The sequence below is a fragment of the Motacilla alba genome, chromosome 20 (genome assembly GCF_015832195.1).
Source record: "Motacilla alba alba isolate MOTALB_02 chromosome 20, Motacilla_alba_V1.0_pri, whole genome shotgun sequence".
In the NCBI taxonomy this organism is placed as follows: Eukaryota; Metazoa; Chordata; class Aves; order Passeriformes; family Motacillidae; genus Motacilla; species Motacilla alba.
In genome coordinates this window covers 1,747,081-1,765,891 of record NC_052035.1, presented here as the reverse complement: position 1 = coordinate 1,765,891, position 18,811 = coordinate 1,747,081, and the positions used below count along the sequence as shown (strand labels likewise).

The following is an 18,811-nucleotide window of genomic DNA, read 5'->3' as shown; positions in this document are numbered from 1 at the left end:
TGATTTGGGTGAATCTCCTTTGTAATACTTGACCACCAAGAAGTATAGGAGCCAGGAAGGAATCTATTTAGCACCAAAAAGATGAGATTGACTTCCCTAGGGCACTTCTGACTGTAGAGTCACTTTCTGAAGGCTCTCTGGCCTTCTTCCAGATAGGTTTGAACACCTCAGAAGAGAACACCAAGTGCTGGGTAGGCCAAGGTGACTGCCTCAGATCCTTCTCTTTAGGGACTTGCCGTAAAAACTTCTCCAGGAAAGAGATGCAGAAGTGTGCCTGGGAGGAAGGTTTGAGATTGACAGGAACTAAAGGATTTGGCATGCACAGAACCCACAGGTTCATTTTTTTTTTCAAGCATGAGGAAGAGGAATATGGTTTTTCTGCCATGTGGCCTAAATCTCCACCCTCACATCCTAACAGCACATGAAAATCCATCATGTGAACACACATATGGACAAGCCATCTCTGGGAAAACAGTGGCTGTGGGAGTAGAGCTGAATCTGGAAACAGATTGTTTCTGTGGTTGGTTGATGGGTTTAATCCTAATGTATCCTGGCTGGAACACTCAGCCTGTGGGCTGTGCAGCCATGGAGTGAATCCAGCCAGTGAAGTGGGAGCAGACACTCCGGTAACACAGAACTCTGGCCCTGGCAGAAGACAGCAGCACATGGGAAGGAGGAGTGTAAGAATGGAGCAAAGCATCCATTGATTCCTCTGTGTTAGTCACTGCTGCTTTGAGACTCTCCAAGCTAGAAGCCACACGTTTGTCTCATTCTCCATTGTGGAATTTTCCCCTTCTGTAAAAGTTATCCAAGTGATCTCTAAACACCTGAAATCTTTCAGAATCCATAGCATCCTGTGGCTGTATGTTCTAGAGTTTAAGCACAAACATGACAGTAAATGACGTTTGCTTCCAGTATGTATGTAGTGCTATTGCTGAAAATAAATTATTAAAGTGCTTTTAGATTTTGGTGCAGTGAACTTCTGTTAAGCACATATGATTAAATTCATCTTAATGTTTTGTTTTGGTTTTGTGTTTTTTTTTCCCCCTTCCATCAAGGGTGCCAAATGCCTGATACTTTGAATTCGTGGTTTCTAGTAGCCCAGCTTCATGTCTGGTAAGTGAAAGACAAAATAGTAATACAATTACTTTCAGGAAATGGAGTTATATACAACTTAATGTGAGAAAAAGTACAGCCTTCTATCCATGGTTGATAATAGAGGTTATTCCTTTTACTGATGACTGAATTTAAGCTGTTTTCTGCTGAAGAACAGTAAGTCCTATAGAGAAGCTGACATCTCTTACATCTCAAAATTCCTCACTAGTGGAATGATCTTTGCCATGAGTTTTCTAAAAGCCTTGCTCAGGCTATGTGGAAAAATCCTACTTAGGTTTTAGGAAAGGCTTAAATTTATGTAAAAGTCATTTAAATTGGGAGAAATTGTGGTGATGAGAAGCATTTAACAAATTATAGCATTGGCATTTATTCTTTCACTTCTGAAAGGTACGTGCAGCATGGTGAATGCCAGCTTGGCTGCATGTAAAAATATTTAACACCTTAAACGTGAAGCTTTTTCCCTTTTTCATTTGTGAAAATAGTAGCCAAAAAAATCAGGTTTTCATCTAGTATTACATACTTATAAAGGTCAGAGGATGCACAAGGGAGTACGGTAATTTTTTAAGTGCCAGATCTTTCAGGGAACTGAAGTCCATAGACTTGGGTTCAGCTGTCCAAAGGCTGAAAGGAAGTTTGTACTGAAATAGCTGCACTTAAGGCCCCTTGTTTCCTTGCCTCCTCCTTTTTCCCTTCTCTCCTTTTAATTTCCTGACTCCTCAATATAGTGAAAGATGGGGCAGCTCATTACACTAAAGAGTGAATAAATGAGCAGAACCATTGAAATTATAATCAGTTGATGAAATCAGTGGAAGAAAGTAAGGATGGCCCTTGAAATCTGCAGTTTGTTTATTTATTTCCTACTTTTCCCTGTGGGAAAAAAATGAATTGATGAGCTATAGGTATAAAATACCTATAATTCTTATAGGTATTTTGAAAACTAGTGCAATAAATGTTTAAAACCAGACTGTTTGTAAGTATCTGGGAAAACCAAAGAGAGTTAAGATGAATCTGCAGAGAACACACTCTTTTCATCTTGGTTTCTCATTGATAGGACAATGTATCCTGTGATTAATACACAGCATCAAATTCAAGATTAATTATAAAAATCAACAAGAGAACTATGACAGAGATGAAACTGGTATAGGATAGGCACAAGGTTCTAAGATCAAAGCTGCATTGGCTTCTTTTGAAGGTAGCCAAGAGTTGCTGTTCTTCGAGCTGATGTCATGGGGAGATTTGCTGAGAATTGAAATACTCTTACGACATCTTATGTGAGATATGGTGGACAGGTTGACAGTAATATCCTGCACAAGCAGGAAAGAACCAAATCCCTCTGCCTCTTTGTGGCAGCAGTGAAAATTCAGGTATGGAGGTTAGCACTAGAAGTTAATTTTTCTGGGGTTTTTGAGCCTGGCTCCTCTTGTGTTCCTGGCAACTCTGTCATTCTGGACCACAAATCAGAGATTTGGTTTGATGTTCCAGGACACAGAGAAGCTTGTGACAGGCCTGCCCACTGCTCAGCTCATTGGGAAATGCCGTAGGCTTTGCTTGTGATGAGATCAGTGACCAGCATCCTGCCATGCCATACTTTGCTTTCCCTGGCAGGTTTATTGCTGTTCTCTGGGATTCTCTTTCTTTAGGTAGTTTGACCTCCATAAAGTGGGAGCAGAAGTGCTTCTGCTAGCTTTGACAGTGTCAAGGACATCCTACCCCTGTGTGAAGGCAACAGTTCTCTTTCCTGCTAGACCATTTTGCCTCAGGGGCTAGAAATCTTCCTGATCTGGTGGCCAACAGCCTGCCAGGAGATTCTGATCACCATCTGCTCCTGCTCCCCCTAGCAGAGCAGTCTGCACAACTTTCTTAGATACTTCTTCCTTCTTATTCAGCAGCTTATTTTCAACTGATGTAGAGTGTCTTCTGGAGCCAGAGAAGTTGAGAATTTTCCCTAATTTGGTGAACTTTGTCTCCTTTTCTTACTGTTGCCATTGCCCAGCATGTTCTATTCAATTTTTCCATACTTTTTGCATCCCAGCTTTTACAGACTTAAGGTGCTTGTCAGGGCACATTGTTGTGTTACACATTTTGGTGGGCTCTCCTTGAATCTCTGGCTCCTGCTTCTTCTTGTCTGTGAATAGAATGTTCCTACTGACCCCACTCAAAAAGAGAGGAATTCAGGCTCTCATGTTTAGCCTCTGCTGCTGCAAGCTTCTTTTAAGATAATGTTCATTTAGAAACACTCCAGTGCCTTCCAATGCAGTACTAAAATCATGCTTTAAAAAGTCAACCCATCGATATTACTTAGAAAACCAGCCCATGATTATTCTTTCCTGAATGTCATGTTTTCATAGGCCCTTTCTGTTACTTCACACCTCTGATGTGAGAGGGACTCTTGGTTTATATTTAGAAGTCCAGACCTTTAGAAAAGTTCTTTTATTTCTTCTGCTGGGTTTGCATTTTCCCATGCATCTAAATGGAGTATTGGCTGAATCCAGAGCTGTTACCAAACTGCCAAAGAAATTACTTGGGTGACTGCTGAGGAACGTCTTGGTTCAATATTTGTCATGTAGATACCTAGAGCTCCCTTCATATTTTCACCACACCAAGCATGGTGACATCTCTGAAGTATTCAGGATGAAATAGAGTGGTGCTACAATTCCTGTTCTGAAAGACTCAGAGACCTGTTGCAAAAGTTCACCTGAGCATTGTTTTTCTTAAGGAAATCTGCACTTAGGAAAGTTTTGATCAGCCTCAGGAAGTCCAGAGGGGAATGAAAACCACCAAGTATATGTAGAAAACAGTTCCTGCCAGAAAATATTTCTTTGATGTGCACAGAGATGCCTGAGGACACAGTGCCATTTTGAAATGTGGTGCTTCAGAAGAAAGGGAATAAACTCCATGTTTTGTGTCTTAATTCCTTCAGGATAGTCTTGCTTGAGAGATTTTAAAAATAAGTTTATTTGGAATGTCTCCAGCATTTCGTTGCTCCTGCCTTAACATGAGGGAATGGGCCACAACAGCCTAAGCAAAGGCCCCAGGGGAGAGGAGTCTGCACAGCCAGGCTGGACTCTGTCTGCTGGATAGAGCAGTGGTGGGCAGCTGGCCAGGTGGGAGCACAGGAGAACATGCAAACCTAATTAGGACCTGTTCAGAATTCTGCTGGTAATCATCCTTCCCTGAAGTGTAATGTCACAACAGAGCTGATGGAAAAGTCAGTTCAGGAGTTTGCTGCCATCCCCCAAGCTGATAGCTGTTCTTGAGTGGGTTAAACAGAATAAAGCCTTCCAAAAATGCTGTTGATATTTGTGTTGGTAAGCCAGAGCAATTTCTTTGAGCAGCTATAGCATAGCTGCAGAAATAGTTGCTCTGGAGCAACTGAGGAAGCAGGAATGAGTGGCCAGATACAGTAAGGATCGAGTGGGCTTTACTCTTAATGGCTCATCACACCTTGATGCACAGGGCACCTCCCAGCAGTGATCAGGGGGTGTCAACCACAACTTCTGGTGTTTAGGCCAGTCTGGCACTCTGGGAACACTGACAGAAGCTGGCTGAGGCTGTTGTGAGAAACTGCAACATCTTAGCTGACATGGGTTGAGTTACAGATGCTCTTGATCCTTTTCAGCTATCCTTTCTTCTAAGATTCTGAGATTTTCTTCTAAAATAATCTCTCTGCATAACTTAAATACAGCAAAAATTATCCAACCCAACTAATGTGAGTTAGACAGCTTTCTAAAGATAGTTTGGAGTAATTTTCCTTTCAGGGTTTGATGGAGATGAGTCAGTATTTGACTAAACTACAGAACAGATTTGTGCAGTGAAACGATGAAATGTTTCAGGCCATGGTGATCTGGTTAGGAGGTTTACAGGCTTTAAAGAGTCTGTGTTGCCTCAGACAGCAGGTGTAGTAACAAACAACCAAACTTCCAAATAAGCTGCAAAATTCCATGATTTCACTCGTGGTGCTGCAGAACAGCTCTGTGACAGCACTGTGCATCCAAGCACAAGAGCTCTCTTTTAGGCTCCATGAGTAGCAGGTTTTCCCCTGCACACCAGTCCAGTCCTGCTCATCATTGACCAGTTGTTGCCTGTTGGTCTCCGCACTGCTCTCTCCTTCTGCTTCTCCACCACCAAAGGCACACAGGAGAGGAAACACTATTTATGTTCAGGGGGAGCTTTTCTTGGCCCTGAGTTTTTCACCCCTGGGTTCAGCTGTTCAGCAAGAGAAGTATAAAAATGCTTTTCTTAGCACAAAATTAGTCTTTTTAACTGAGTATTTTTCTCTTTGACTTGTTAAGAGTGAGTAACAATTTTCAATTCAGTAATTCACTTCTTTGTACGGTTCAATTGTGTAAATGCACAAGAGAAACAAAAGTTTTGAAACTGGTAGAAGTAAACCGAACGTTTTAAGCTCTTTGTGTATTTGTTTTGTGGAAGGTCTGGTACCTGGACAGCTGTTCTTTGACAGCTGTTCTCTGACCACTGTTTGAACAGAAAGCTTTGCCATCCTTCTGTGAGAAAATGAGGGTTTGGTTTTGGTACCATCTTAATTGCATTTGTGTGGTGGGACAGTGATTCTGACTAGCAAGAAAAATATATAGGACTGCTGCGGGTTTTGCTACCTTCAGTTTTTGTCTCTGACTGGCCCTGGCAGGAAGTTTTACTTCTTTAACAGGTTAAAAAATGTTTCCTTTACTAATCCGTACACATGATGGAGCCCATCATAAAGATGGACATCTGTCCCTTTACAGGTCATCTCAGCACACTTCAGGTGTTTGTGATTTTCCCTGTGGAGCTGGCATTCATGGGACACCAAATACTTTTAATGCCTGCAGATCTTCTATTTACTAAAGAAATGAACCTATTAACAAATAAATAATCATATTTTCCTTTTAGCTCTTGTGGCACATTCAGCATTGTTAGTGTGCACCAGCTCCACAGTGGCCTCCAGCAGCTCTGCTGTCTTGGTTTTACAGGGAGTGTTTCCTTCCTAGCATGTCTGTGAAAAGCAGTGGATTCTCTCAGCTCCAGTGTTTGAGCATCACCTTGTCTGCAGTCACTCAGTCAGTCCTGGACAGGCACTTCTGTCTTTCAGCGCAGGAGTTGCTGAATGGGGTAGAGAAGATGGGACAGGTGACAGGACTGGTCCCAGCCCACTGAGGAAACAGCCTGGGCTTCAGTTTGTGCTCTTTACAGATGTTTTGTATGAGGCAAAATAAAAGTATTCTTTTAATTTTGTGGGCGGAACAGCAGCAATGAAATTTTAAGTGGCTTTAATGCCTAAAAACAGAGTAAAACAACTCAACCTGATATTCTCATTAAGATCTCACAGTGCACTTACAAACCTCTGAGCTGGTCTTGCATGTGGCTGGACATGTATCCTAATACGCCTGTAGCTGAAGTAATTTAGGATGTTGCTCATGTGGATTGGTTGAAGTCTGTAACTTGCTTAAGCTTTCCCAGCTTGGCTAGTTGGGCTCTTACAGCACTTGAGTGCACCAACTGAGCTACAGCTGGCTCGGAGCCTGGGATTAGACTAGCCATGTGTTCCTGCTCCAGAGGGTGAGGTGTTCTTAAGGCTGAGGAATTTAGGTTGCAGTAGTGTTTAACTAGATTACAGTACTGTCAGCAAGAATAGAGTCCACTGTCACTCTTCCATGGCTGGATTGGCCAAAATCCAGCAGATACAGCTCCTGAGTACAGAATGGAAATGTTGGTAGTGGTTTATTAAAAAAAAACAAACCAAACTGTGTGTATTTTCCTCCTGATCACAAACATATACTGTAAGAAAAATCTTAAATGAGCTGGAATGTGTTTAATTTACTCTCTCCCTTTTAAAAAAAGCCCAGGAGCTGAGTGGTGTGTGCTCTTGCAGGATGTGCCTGGTGCGGCTGAAGCAGGAGGGCCGCACGGGGAAGTACATGTGCCGCTACATCGTTCACTGCATGTGGGAGGACGTTGAACAGCGTGGGAAGGTGATGGGGGTAAGTCCTCTCTGTTGGTGTTAATCCTGATGATTCCCATCTTTCAATGCTCTTTTGAATTTAAATATCTTAGGAAAATGCCTGAGAATCCAACTGGTTGATTCCTTTACTAGCTTAAGCTGGTACTTGAAGCCCTCACTCCTGACCGTTCATTCCCTCAGCTGCTGTACTGAGCCACTGTCCTTGTTTCTGAAAGTGCATTGTGGCCTGGAGAAAGGTATTGATTTGTCTGAAATTGATTAATTTCCTACATGATTTGCCATGTGATTGCAGGAATGGATGCTGCTACAACAGAATGGGATAGGAGTAAGCAGCTGTGGTAGGGAGGAATGTGACTGGTGCCAAATCTATACCTACAACTTCAGTAATTCCAGCAGAGCTCTGAGTGTTCTCTGTATCTAAAGTGGTAAAAGGGAAGTTAATCAACAAGGGGTTTTTGTCAAGTTCCTGCACATGACTATACCTAGTCCTTAGTGTATTTTTCATTTTGGATTTTCACTATACCTGATCTTTATCACAAAAAAAAAGGAAGGTCTAAAGAGAGTAGTTTCAAGGAGAATTCATTTGCAAGTTTGAAGGAAGAGGAAGATTGGATCATTCTGGCCTGTTCTGAGGAAGGTTATGGTAGTTGGCTGTAATGGTAATTTCTGTACTTAAAGTAAGTATGAAAATGTGTTTCTCCAGCCCTGTGTTGGTGACTGCCTGAAGAGAAGGCACTGCAGAGGCAGAGGAAGAAGGTGACAGCAGACCTGATGCAAGTGAGGCTGCCTGTGTTCAGGGCACTTCTGTGGGAGAACAGGGCTGGCAAAGATCTCCTGTGTTGTCAAAAAGGAAGAGAGAACTGTTCAGTGAATAAACAGAGTTTTTCTATGAGTAAAATAAATTATGCTGTTAGAGAAGTGACAGTTTTCATATAGCAGTAATTAATTCCTTATTTGTTAAGCCTTAGCTGTCACTTCTCTTGGAGAAGCTGCCAGGATGTTCCTGGTGGTGCCAGACAAGGGAATTAACCAGTGAGTTAGGATTTGGGATGCAATCACATTAGAAATTCAAGAAGTTTCTCTCTGATTCTTTATTTATACGTGGTTTTAGAAGGTGTTGGTTCTGGTATAACTTCAGTTATTCCTTTAGCTTTAGGGTTTGTTCCTAGTTGTCGGGACTTCCATAGCTTTACTTTATTGCACATTGCTTCTAAAGACAAGACATCCTGTTAATCTTCTTTTGAATTAAATCTAAATTCGTACATCTGAGGATTTTTTTGCTAAATTAATGTGCTTAGATAAAATTCCAGTGTGGGAATCTCGTCTTTCTGGTAGGGCAGTGTGAGTGAGCCTAACAAATCAGATGTACTGGAGAAAAAGACTGAATGAAAGAGCTTGTGCATTTTTGTCCTTATCCAATGCCTCCCATATCATACCTCTGGTTCATTCTGCTTTCTGTAGGAGCTATACACAGCTCGGATCTTTACTCTGGGTGTAAATTTAAGGTTCTTCTTGAAAAGTAAACCCCCCCCCCAACCCCAAAACACACCCCAGCCAAACATGTCACCTTCTAAAGTACCTGAAAGATTCTGTCTGATTCAATGGGGAAAATGACCTTTGGAACAGAAAATTATTTGTCTGTTTCTTTTGACCCTAATTTTGTCTTATATGAACAAAGTGCTGGCTTGTAGTTTTCTGTGCAGGGCTGGAAGCAGCAGACAGAGAAGAGGAGCAGAGCTGGCTGTTTGCTGCCTTTCCAAGCCATGCTCCAAAGTGAAGAATGCTGCAGATTAGGCCTCTATTGGGAGCTTTACAGTAAACCTTAGGGGGAAAAAGATAGTGTTTGCAGTCAGTTACTTTTAAAGGGATGCACAGGGTTTCCATTTATGCAAACTAAACCATTCAATTTCTCCACAAAATTCCTTGAAGTATAAAAAAACCCATCAGTGTCTTTACCTTTTCATCCAGTCTATACCCTGAAGTGTTTATACTTGCATTTTGCAGTAGCATGGTTGCTGTGTCATGCAACTGCAAGGAGCTCTGAAGTTGCTGGAATGCCATTCATTCCCTGCCTTGTCAGGTTAGGCATCTGGTCAGTTTATCCTTGAATTTGAATTGTGCAGTCTTTGTAAGAATGACCCTGCAGTGGAATCTCCAGTGTGCACACTGTGATTCCTGTAATGCACCAGACTGTGGCCTGGTGCTAACACAGCCTTTATGTGGCCACAGCAGATGCTCTGAGGAAGAACCTGCACGTTTCAGGGATTAATCTGCAAGGCAGTTACACCTGAGTGTGTATTTAGTACAGCTGAGCTGCACGGGGCCCCTTGGTTTAATGAGCCTCCTTGGGTGAGGAGTGAAATCCTGAGCAGGCACTGAGGTGGGGTGAGAAAGCAGAATAGACTCCCCTGGGGGGTAAATTTGGAAATCAGGACTGTTCTCTTCACTGTAGTCTTAGGGAGGGCTTTCGTTATCTGCAGTGGTTTGGTTTGGTTTTTAAATATTTTATTTATTCCTAATCTTTCAGTCATTAGTGTAGTCAGTCCCGTATTGAGATGGGCTGAGAAGGTTGGGGCTGTTGAAGCTGGAGGAGAGAAGGTTGTGTGGAGACCTCCCAGCACCTGTCCAGAATCTGAAGGGGCTACAGGGAAGCCTGAGGGAGACCTTTCCTCAGGATCTGCAGTGACAGGACAAGGGGGATGGTTTCACATTGAAAGGGAGGGAATTTAGGTTAGACATGTGGAAGGAATTCTTCCCTGTCAGGATGGGCAGGCCCTGGTACAGGGTGCCCAGAGCAGCTGTGGCTGCCCCTGGATCCCTGGAAGTGTCCAAGGCCGGGTTGGATGGGGCTTGGAGCAACCTGGAATAGTGGAAGGTGTCCCTGCCCAGGGCAAGAGGTGGAATGGGATGAGCTTTGAGGTACCTTCAATCCAAAAGTTCTGGGATTTTGTTGAGATGAACAAACTTCTTGGTCTCTTCTGGTAATATTTATTGTATGTCAGATGAAAATTATCTATGCCCTGATGTTTGAAGATGTTACAGTTCCCTTGCTCCTCATCACTGCTTCCTTTTCCTTTGTCATTGCCAGTGATTCTGGCTTTATATCCCACTTCACTCATGCCTTTGCATGGGCAGTTCCTGTTTTTTCCATGCTTGTTCACTCTTCTCCACTCACCTTCCTTCCCTTCACAGAGCTGTACCCTGACTGAAGTCTTTCTCACTTCTCACCTTTGGCAATTGCAAGGAGTTTTGAGTGACCAATAAAGGGCAGTTTCCCAAGTGCTACGTTCTTTTTATACATCTTGACCTCTTTATCCCTAATGATTTTTTAAACTGAAGCTGAGGTAATGACAGAGGGTATGTGACCTGATGGAAGGATATGTGTAGCAGCAATTTATTTTCAAGTAATGTAGTCCTGCAATCAGTATATTCTGCCCCCAAAAGAAGGTGGTCAAATACATCAAGAATAGTAGATGAAAAGAAGACGACACTAATGTTCCTGTGTCAATGCTTTCAAATTTCAGAATCTGAGTCTTTCTCAGAAATCAGATAAGTGAAAAGAAACTTTACTGACTACATTCAGAGAACTAAATTTTCATTTGCATAGATCCTAGGAGGTTAGGAAATTCCATTCCTTGCCTTTTCTCTCATGCAGTGTATCAAAGGTAAAGATTTAACTCTGATTGTGGTATTGTGGTACAAGTGACAGAGCACCTGGATGGAATTGCTGCCTGGATGCAATTAGTTTAACTTGCAGACATACAAAGTTGCAGTTCTTTAGCTTGCTTCCAATCTAGCAACAATGCCAGCACTTGATGCAGAAAATGGACACTATATTCCTGAGGTGATACTGATGGTTTATTGAAATGTGCCATCTGCTCTTAACTGGTCCATTGGAGCCAAAAGGGGTAGAATGTAAAGCATTTTAACTGCAAATTTACATCAGCTCCAGGTCCAAATTGAGTTTGTATTATTTCAAAACCTGGTTGTTAAAAGTGCTGAGATCTAAATCTCTGCTACAAAGTTTTGGGACCTGTTAGCCTGAGCTCTTTCAGCACTCCTGAATGTCGGCAAGAGTCAGAAACCCAAACTTGACACAGCTGTAAAAACACACAGAGAGTCTGTGGCCTCAGCAAATTCTACTGGTGCAGGCATATTTCAGATATAAATTTTACTCTGCTGTCCCTAGTACTAATGAAGTCAGTCTCTTTTGGTGGGTTTGCAGCCAGGTGTGTCCAGTTCTGTGGCTAACCAGTGCTCTTTACTTAATTTTTCCACTAGTGACATTTCTATCAAAGTTTAAAGACAAACAGAAAAATTGGCTTGATGCAATGGCTCCAAGTGTTAATAGTAACATTAGGCTGGGTAAAAGACTTCCTTTGGATCCTGCTTTGCCAGAGATCTCCACCTCGTGGCTTGCAGGGAATAGATTTATATGTGCAAGCTGGCAGCTGCCTTATCAATTTGGAAAGGGAATTCTCTCAGGACTGGGCATTGCCTGTTTTCTCCCTAAGGGAGTTCTGGAGCTACCTGAGAATTAACCTGGTTGATCTCAGTATTGTGCTTTAGTAAGGGTGTGGATTTAAAAGTTGTTATAAAAGTTTAAATGTGTTTTAATACCTTTAGATGAAGCTGCAGAGTTGATAGGAAGGACATGTAGGTATTCCCTGGAACAGGATTTCAGCTGATAACAGGACAGCAGATAGAAATAAATAAAAAAATAACAGACTTTTAACCACTCAAAAAATCCCAACCCAAAAAAGCCTCCACACCCCTTCTCCCTCTTCCAGGCACCCCAGACTAATAGATCTGGGTGCAAGTCCTGTGGTGTCTGAGGAAGATCCACCAGGCTTTATTCCAATACTTGTAACTGGTTGCAGGCTCAGTTTACCTGCCTTGGTCGTGTTTGTTGTGGTGGCATTCTGCTGCTGAAGTGAACTAAAGCTGTTTTCAGTGCAAAATGACAATTCATTTTATAATTAATAAATGTTCTAAAAGCTGCCAATTCATTTTATGATAAATAAATGTTCATAAAGAGATAGGTCTAGGTAGGACTGTCCAGCCCAGTGTGCCAAACCTGTTTTAATTTGTCATAATCTCACTTTCCTGTTTTCTCACCAGACCACTTAGACTCCTACCCCCTTTTTCTCCAGGAACACATCTAGGTGTCTTTTGAATTCATTTATTGGCTCTGCTGTGTGTAGCACAATACGGCCTTTGTTACACTTTTAGCAGGAGCTGCTTATACCCAGTGACCCATAATTTGCTTTCAATTACACTCATGTACATCTGAAGTAACAGCATCAGAATCAGTACATGTAACTGAGAGCTGAAATTGGCCCTGGGAACTTGAGCACCATTTTCTGTCTTGATACTCTTTTCATAATTAGAAAATTTCAGTTGATTAAAAATGCTTATTTACATTACAGGAGCTACAGAATTCCCTAAACTCAGTTTAATTCTGTTTAAGTTATTCTTACTGTGGAGAACAAAAAGTTTGAGCCTTGTGCCTAAAGACTCAGAGGGCATGGTCAGGGTGAGACCAGCAAGTTACAGAATGGCTTTAGAGGATGAGGTGACAGGGTGTAAAATAGATACAATTTTAAAATAGAATTTGATCTTTGTATGAATTGAAGTGGGAAGCTGCTGTCCTGGGATGTTCAGGGGTCCTCTCCAGGCCTGCCTCTAAAATCTGATGGGAAGTCATGGAGTCAGTTTTGGATGCACAGGAGTGAAACTACATTTTTGAGAGAGAATGGGGCAGGAGGAAAGTGGTTGCAGTATTTTGGGGCTGGAATGGGGAGTTGGGATGAAGGGAATGTACTGAAGCAAAACATTGCAGAGAAGGTACTAATTTTGTTTGAGGAAATGGACTGAGATATGAGACAGAGGATAGTGTTCAGTACAGGTGAAAAAGGCTTTTTAAAGACCTATACAACTAAAGAAGAGAAGTTTGAATTTTAAATTGTCTATGTATATTTTGAAATGCTTTACTGGGACATTTTAAGGAGAAAAATGTTATGATTTTTGATGACCAGTTGGAATATATAAAATTTCACCAGTTTCTAGTGTTCCCTTTAAAAACAACAAAGAAACTAAACCTTTGCCAAAGTAGTGAGATAGAAAATTGTTCTGTGTAGTTTTTGTGGGTTTTTTAAAATAGGATACCAGACATTGTATGATTAGTTTTTCCTGAAGTTATTGTTTCAAGAACATCGCAAAAAAAAATAAAATTCATCAACCCTTGATCTTTTCTCAAATAGCTTGAAAGTTCACACCAAGTTTCCAGTACTTTGTCATTGCAGAGATGAATAATAGTAGGTACTTTTCCAAAGGAAATTCAGTGAATTTGATTCTGGAAATCTTAGTAACTTAAATATGTAGGATAGTGCACGCGCATGGAATGTTACCTTGAATTATCTCAGCTGTGATGATGTCTGGAACAAACTGTAATGATGCAAATGTAGCTTTACCAGCACATGGAACTTTGAAATATGGGTCTCTTTCTCAAGTTGTTTGTTATGTAGTTGTTCTAGAGACAGCATGTGTGGAACCAACACACCTGGGTGAAATGTTTGGGCCATGCTGAGGATACCTGGTATTGAAATCAAGATATAATAAATGCTTGGGTTCTCTTCAGCCGGCCTGCCCCATTTTCTGGCATAAAAAATCAATTCTGGCACTAAAAAAATCAATTTAAATTTCCCAGATGTGTTGGATCCTGTTACTGTAAGGTGTTGGCTTGTTCTGTGCCTTGCTTGAGTGCCTGCAGGAATTACACTGGAAGCTGCCTTGTGACACCTTTTCTAGAGATACCTTTTTTTCAGAATTATGTATTTTTCAGTGTTATATTACTCTACGTCCATTATATAGGGAAAGGTTCTTCCCCCAGAATGTGCTTTCAAGCTTTTCCATAAAAACAGAAGTAATACCAAGACCAGAGTCTGTTCTAAATCAAACCAAACAAACCATTGAGAGCTTCTCTGTTGTTCCCATACATTTTAATCACATTGTTGCTTGTGCTTTTCTCTGCAGATAGAAAGACATTGATATCTTCTGCTTCCACTTTGGGAGTGAGTCTTGTATTTTGTTATTAGAGCTTTGTTTACTTTTTGCTTTCATTTTCTCAGTTCTCTGGCCCATTTTATCCATTTACTTAACTGGCAGTTCTTTGAAACATTTTTTTGACTGCCTTTGCTAACTGCTCCCACAGGAGAAGAAAAGATAATGATCAGGAAGTGCAAGTGCAATCCCTGCAGTAATCCCAGTGCCTGCTTCCACCCTTGCTGACTCCTCTGGTTTCTTTTACAACCCTAGTAAAGCAACAGCATAGGATTCTTCTATACACATCTAGGGAAACTGAGGTGCTTTTCTGTTTTCCATTCTGGTCTGGGAATCTCAATGGATTCTATTCCTTTTTCTGTCCTCAGTCTTCCTCTTCTCTTTCTGGTCTTACACAGCACTTGCTTTATCTCTATTAATTAGTTAATTCCGATTACACTTCTGTAAGAGCTTGAATGTTTTTATTTCATTCAAAGGTCAGGAAATAATGGCAAAGCCTAAAATACCAGCATATCTAATCTTGGAGATCTCTCTTAGTTGGTAGCAAAGTGTTTATCATGTTGATTTTCAAGTTAGTCAGGAGGCCTTGAGGCCAGGAGAGTAAGTGCACATAAAAGGGACAATTTTATGTGTGAGCTGTCCTGGATGGGAGGTGGGATCACAGTCTTGGTCTGTAATGTGAAATGAACAACCCTGGTCTGAATGGGTTTTCAAAGGACCTTGGGTATCCAGAAGGATCTGGCAGGGAACAGAAGGCAGGCCTGTGAGTGAGCAGGGTTTTAGGGGGTGTCTCCTGAGCTTTGGAGTCACTTGTCTCATTGATGCTGAGTACCAGCAATTCTGTTTGGAGGTGCTGTTTGAAGACTTCATTTTTTAAAAGTGGGGAACTGTCAGAGCCCCTGTAATTGGTAGAAATACAGACCTAAAGCCCCAGAGGACAAAACCAGGTACCAAAAGCTTAAAAATCGTGTGGCTCCTTGAGAGCACCCTAAATTTACCCTTTTGTATTTCCTGTTTATTATGTCCTTGCAGGTGGGAAGATAACCCATATATAGGTTTAATCTGTGTTATTCAGAAAACTGTGTGAGGAAAAATCCTTGCCCATGTTTTTAGGATCTTCTGGAAGTTTATTTATTTACAGCAGCATCGAATCTGAATGAAATGCAGAAGTAAGATGGAAAACTCACCATATCTTACCATGCAGCCTTTTCATGGATCTCTTTCCTCCTTTGCCTTTTACTTGAGGGCAGAACTAGGGTAGAGAAATAATTTTTGTTCTCTTCTGAAAGGTTACAGTAATAAAGAAACTCTTGTTAACATCAGAGTATATGGCAGGCAGGAGTTTTCACAGTCTGGCATTGTTTATTTTACCAGCAATTTGGAACCTTCTGCACTCTTAAAATATTGGCAAGAAAATATTTAACTGTTAACTGTTCTGTGGCCTGCGTGTGTTTGAAGCCCTGGGGAGGAGGAATGCTTGGGGAAATCAGGTTTTTCTCAGCTTATGATTGAAACCAGAAGGTGCAGAATATTGGTAGAAGGTGAAAGCAATGTGACTTCAAATTAGAATTTTACCCAAATGTGGAACTGATGGGAGAATGTCAAACAGGTCACGTATGAGCAGGGCCCTGCCAGGAGAGAGTGGGGAGGCTGGTGGAGCTAACACAAATTAGCCAGTCTGCCAGGCATACAGAAATGAATTTGAAAAGGTGATAGTAACTGTGACTATTTGCATTTATCCTGGCCTCTGTCACTGGATAAAGGTTATAGCAGTAAGGATTAGGCTGGTTAATTGCTGACTAATTGTATGGACTCTAGCAATTGTCACTCCATTTGACATGAAATAAACATTTTTTGGACTTTTTTTTTTAGGAGAGGAGATGGGTGCCTTGCTGTTCCCCTCCAACAGAAGCTTGTCCTGATCCCAAATTCTGGAGAAAAAATGGGTTTTTTTGTGTTCTTAACTATTTTTCCCCTAGGGAAGGATGACCTATTTGGTATGAGCAGGATCATTCTTGCTCATATTACTGCATAAGATGTAGCCTCTTCCCATGAGAGTATTAAAGGCTATGGTAAGGGAGCAGGTTTTTTAATAGTACTAGCACTTTTCAGGTGAAATTCCTGCCAAGTCAGCAAAGTGACCTGATGTCTGGTGTCCAGGATCATATAATGAGCTGTGCCTGTCCTGCTGGAAGTCAGGGCAGGAAAGAACAGAGACCCAGAGAGGAGAGATACCAGCCAGTATCTGCAAAAGTCAGCAAAAAATGGACAAAGCTGAACGTGCTCAGAGCTCCTGCTGCTGTCACATGAAGATCCAGTGTGTGCTGTGGCTGCCAATGACCCCAGTGATATTTGGGATAAAGGATAAGAAACAGAACTGTGGGTCAGTTCCTTCTGTATATTCTCCTGGCATTCACTAAGGAGTAACCCGAGAGCTGCACGGGGAGCACCAGGTCAGGATCACTGACAGGAATCCTCCAGGAATGTGCAGCCCTTGGTTACCTCTTCCATAATTTTTGCTCTTTAATGCCCTGTGGCAATGACTTCTGCCACTCAAATGCATTGCATGAGAAAACACCTATATTTTAAAATATTATTCAGTCATTTCATTAGATTCTTTTCTACATCTTTTTTAATGAGAAACAGTGGACAATAATTCCTCGTTTATCTGCTTGATACCAGTCATGATTTTGCCTCTCCATCATCTCTTCTTCTTCACTTCATCCTGAAAAGTTTCCTGAGTTTGCTCATATGTGTCATCATGCCATCATGGTCTTTTCTGTGTATTTTTTACTACTTTTAGATTTGTTCAGAGATCAAAAGGTAACAATTATGTGCACCATTTTATATGCAGTACATTATGGATTTATGCAGAATAGGGTTCCTCTTTTGGTTTATATTCCCTTCATAATAATTCCTAAAATTTATGTATCTTTTTCTTCACTATTGAATTGTTCAACTTAATTTTTTCTCTTCAAGATCTGTTTCAAAACTGTAACTGCCAAATGCATGCAGGTTGTTAAATAGATTTTATGGATTTTTATTTTTAACACCTACTACAAGTACCTTTATCAGCATTGAATATCACAGATCATAATTATCTGTGATTTTTATTTTCATTTACTGTATTTGCTACTAATTTGTACTTGCCCGTTTCTGCTGAGCGACTTTTCTGAATGGATGCCACCTTTCCTGTCTCTGCAGCCCTGATAATGTTAGCTGTTTCATTTAGTTTAGTACTTCATGATCCCTGGAATTTTGTTGCTCTTGACTTTTATTAAGTTATCAGAAGCCTTTCTCTATAGATGGATCACATCTCTTGGAATATGATGGACTGGAAGTGTCCAAGGCCAGGGTGGACAGGGCTTGGAGCCGCCTGGTCTGGTGGAAGGTGTCCCTGCCCGTGGCAGGGGGTGGAAATGAATGGGCTTGAAGCTCCCTTCTTCCAACCCAAACTAGTCTGGGATCATTCTCTGACTCAAAATCCTGAGTGCTGTGAGAAGGTGATGGAACAATGAGTATTCACTGCCTGATCTTCAGATGAAGCCAGTAGGAGCCAGTTTCAGGGGGACCCACAGGAGGAGATGGATCTCCTCAGGGGTAGCAGACCAGGGTGCTTCTTGCTGAAGCACATGGTGAGTGCAGAAAGTTCCCTGCACAAGCTGCTGGACATGGTGACCTTTTGGAGGTTACTCTCTAAACAAATAGCAAGATTTGGGAAGTATCCTTAGCTGAAATTGGCTGGGGGAATCCTTGGAGGGAGCATATATCAGCATGATTTACTACCTTTACTACTGTCTTCTCCAAGTGCCTCTTTCGAACTTGGTTCTGAAATTTCCTTTATCAGTTTATCTGGCTGAATTCCTGATTCTGGTGTGTTCAGAAACACATTGGTTAGCCTTAGGCTTTTAGCAGCTAGGTTTTTCTAGAGGCATTACAGGAAAATCCCTTGACAACTGCTCACCTTACAGACAATCAGCACAACTTCACAGAGCACAGCCATTTGAGCTCTTCTCCCTGATCCTCCTCTTGAGAGGTTGTCAGTGAGCTCTGCCAGCCACATTCTGCAGGGAAGCTGGGATTTGGAATAAGCCATTGAATACAGTTCAGATTGTACTGTGATCTCCTCTGCATCTGTAACTGTTACCATGGCAGAGCTTCCAAATTAATAAACTGCAAGATAGGAACAAACGTCGTTTTCTGGGTAGCAGAAAGGTAGGGGTGAGCATCTGCTTTTGCTGAAAGATTTAGGTAATGTTGTAAAACTTGCTTTTCTGTGTCTTTCTTGGCATAAACTTGCTCTGAGGAGCCTTATTGATGATTGCACAATTGTTGTGAAGGTAGAGCACACACAACTTTTTCCATTAACATGTTGTTTTTATGGATTGAAGATTTTGGCAGGAGCTGGTTCTGCTACAACCCAACATTTGCCTTTTGTCTAGGTTAAAAGAATATTGGAGTAGGTTATCACCGAATACTGAAGAAGGCTTTAAAGATTGTTCTCCAAAGTTAATGATTATGGAGGTGTATTACAAAATTAGTTCTAATTAAAAAAATATATAATTTATCAGAAAAGTTAATAATTAAAACATACTGGACTCAAGCTGTGGCTAATTACAAGCAGTGATTTGCTTTGCAGACAAAGTAGCAGAGCAGTTAATAAAAGGCTCAAAA

The 18,811-nt window shown here is 41.4% G+C and overlaps 1 protein-coding gene across 2 annotated transcripts in view; it reads left to right on the top strand.

The window, feature by feature from the left end:
- The window catches only part of LOC119710165 (ubiquinol-cytochrome-c reductase complex assembly factor 1), a 46,511-nt gene that overhangs the window by 17,299 nt on the left and 10,401 nt on the right, over nucleotides 1-18,811 (top strand). For both annotated transcript variants that reach the window (XM_038158859.1, XM_038158858.1), the window contains 2 exons: nucleotides 1,059-1,116; nucleotides 6,986-7,094. In XM_038158859.1, the coding sequence (XP_038014787.1) occupies nucleotides 1,059-1,116; nucleotides 6,986-7,094 (167 nt within the window). The remainder of the gene's footprint in view (nucleotides 1-1,058; nucleotides 1,117-6,985; nucleotides 7,095-18,811) is intronic.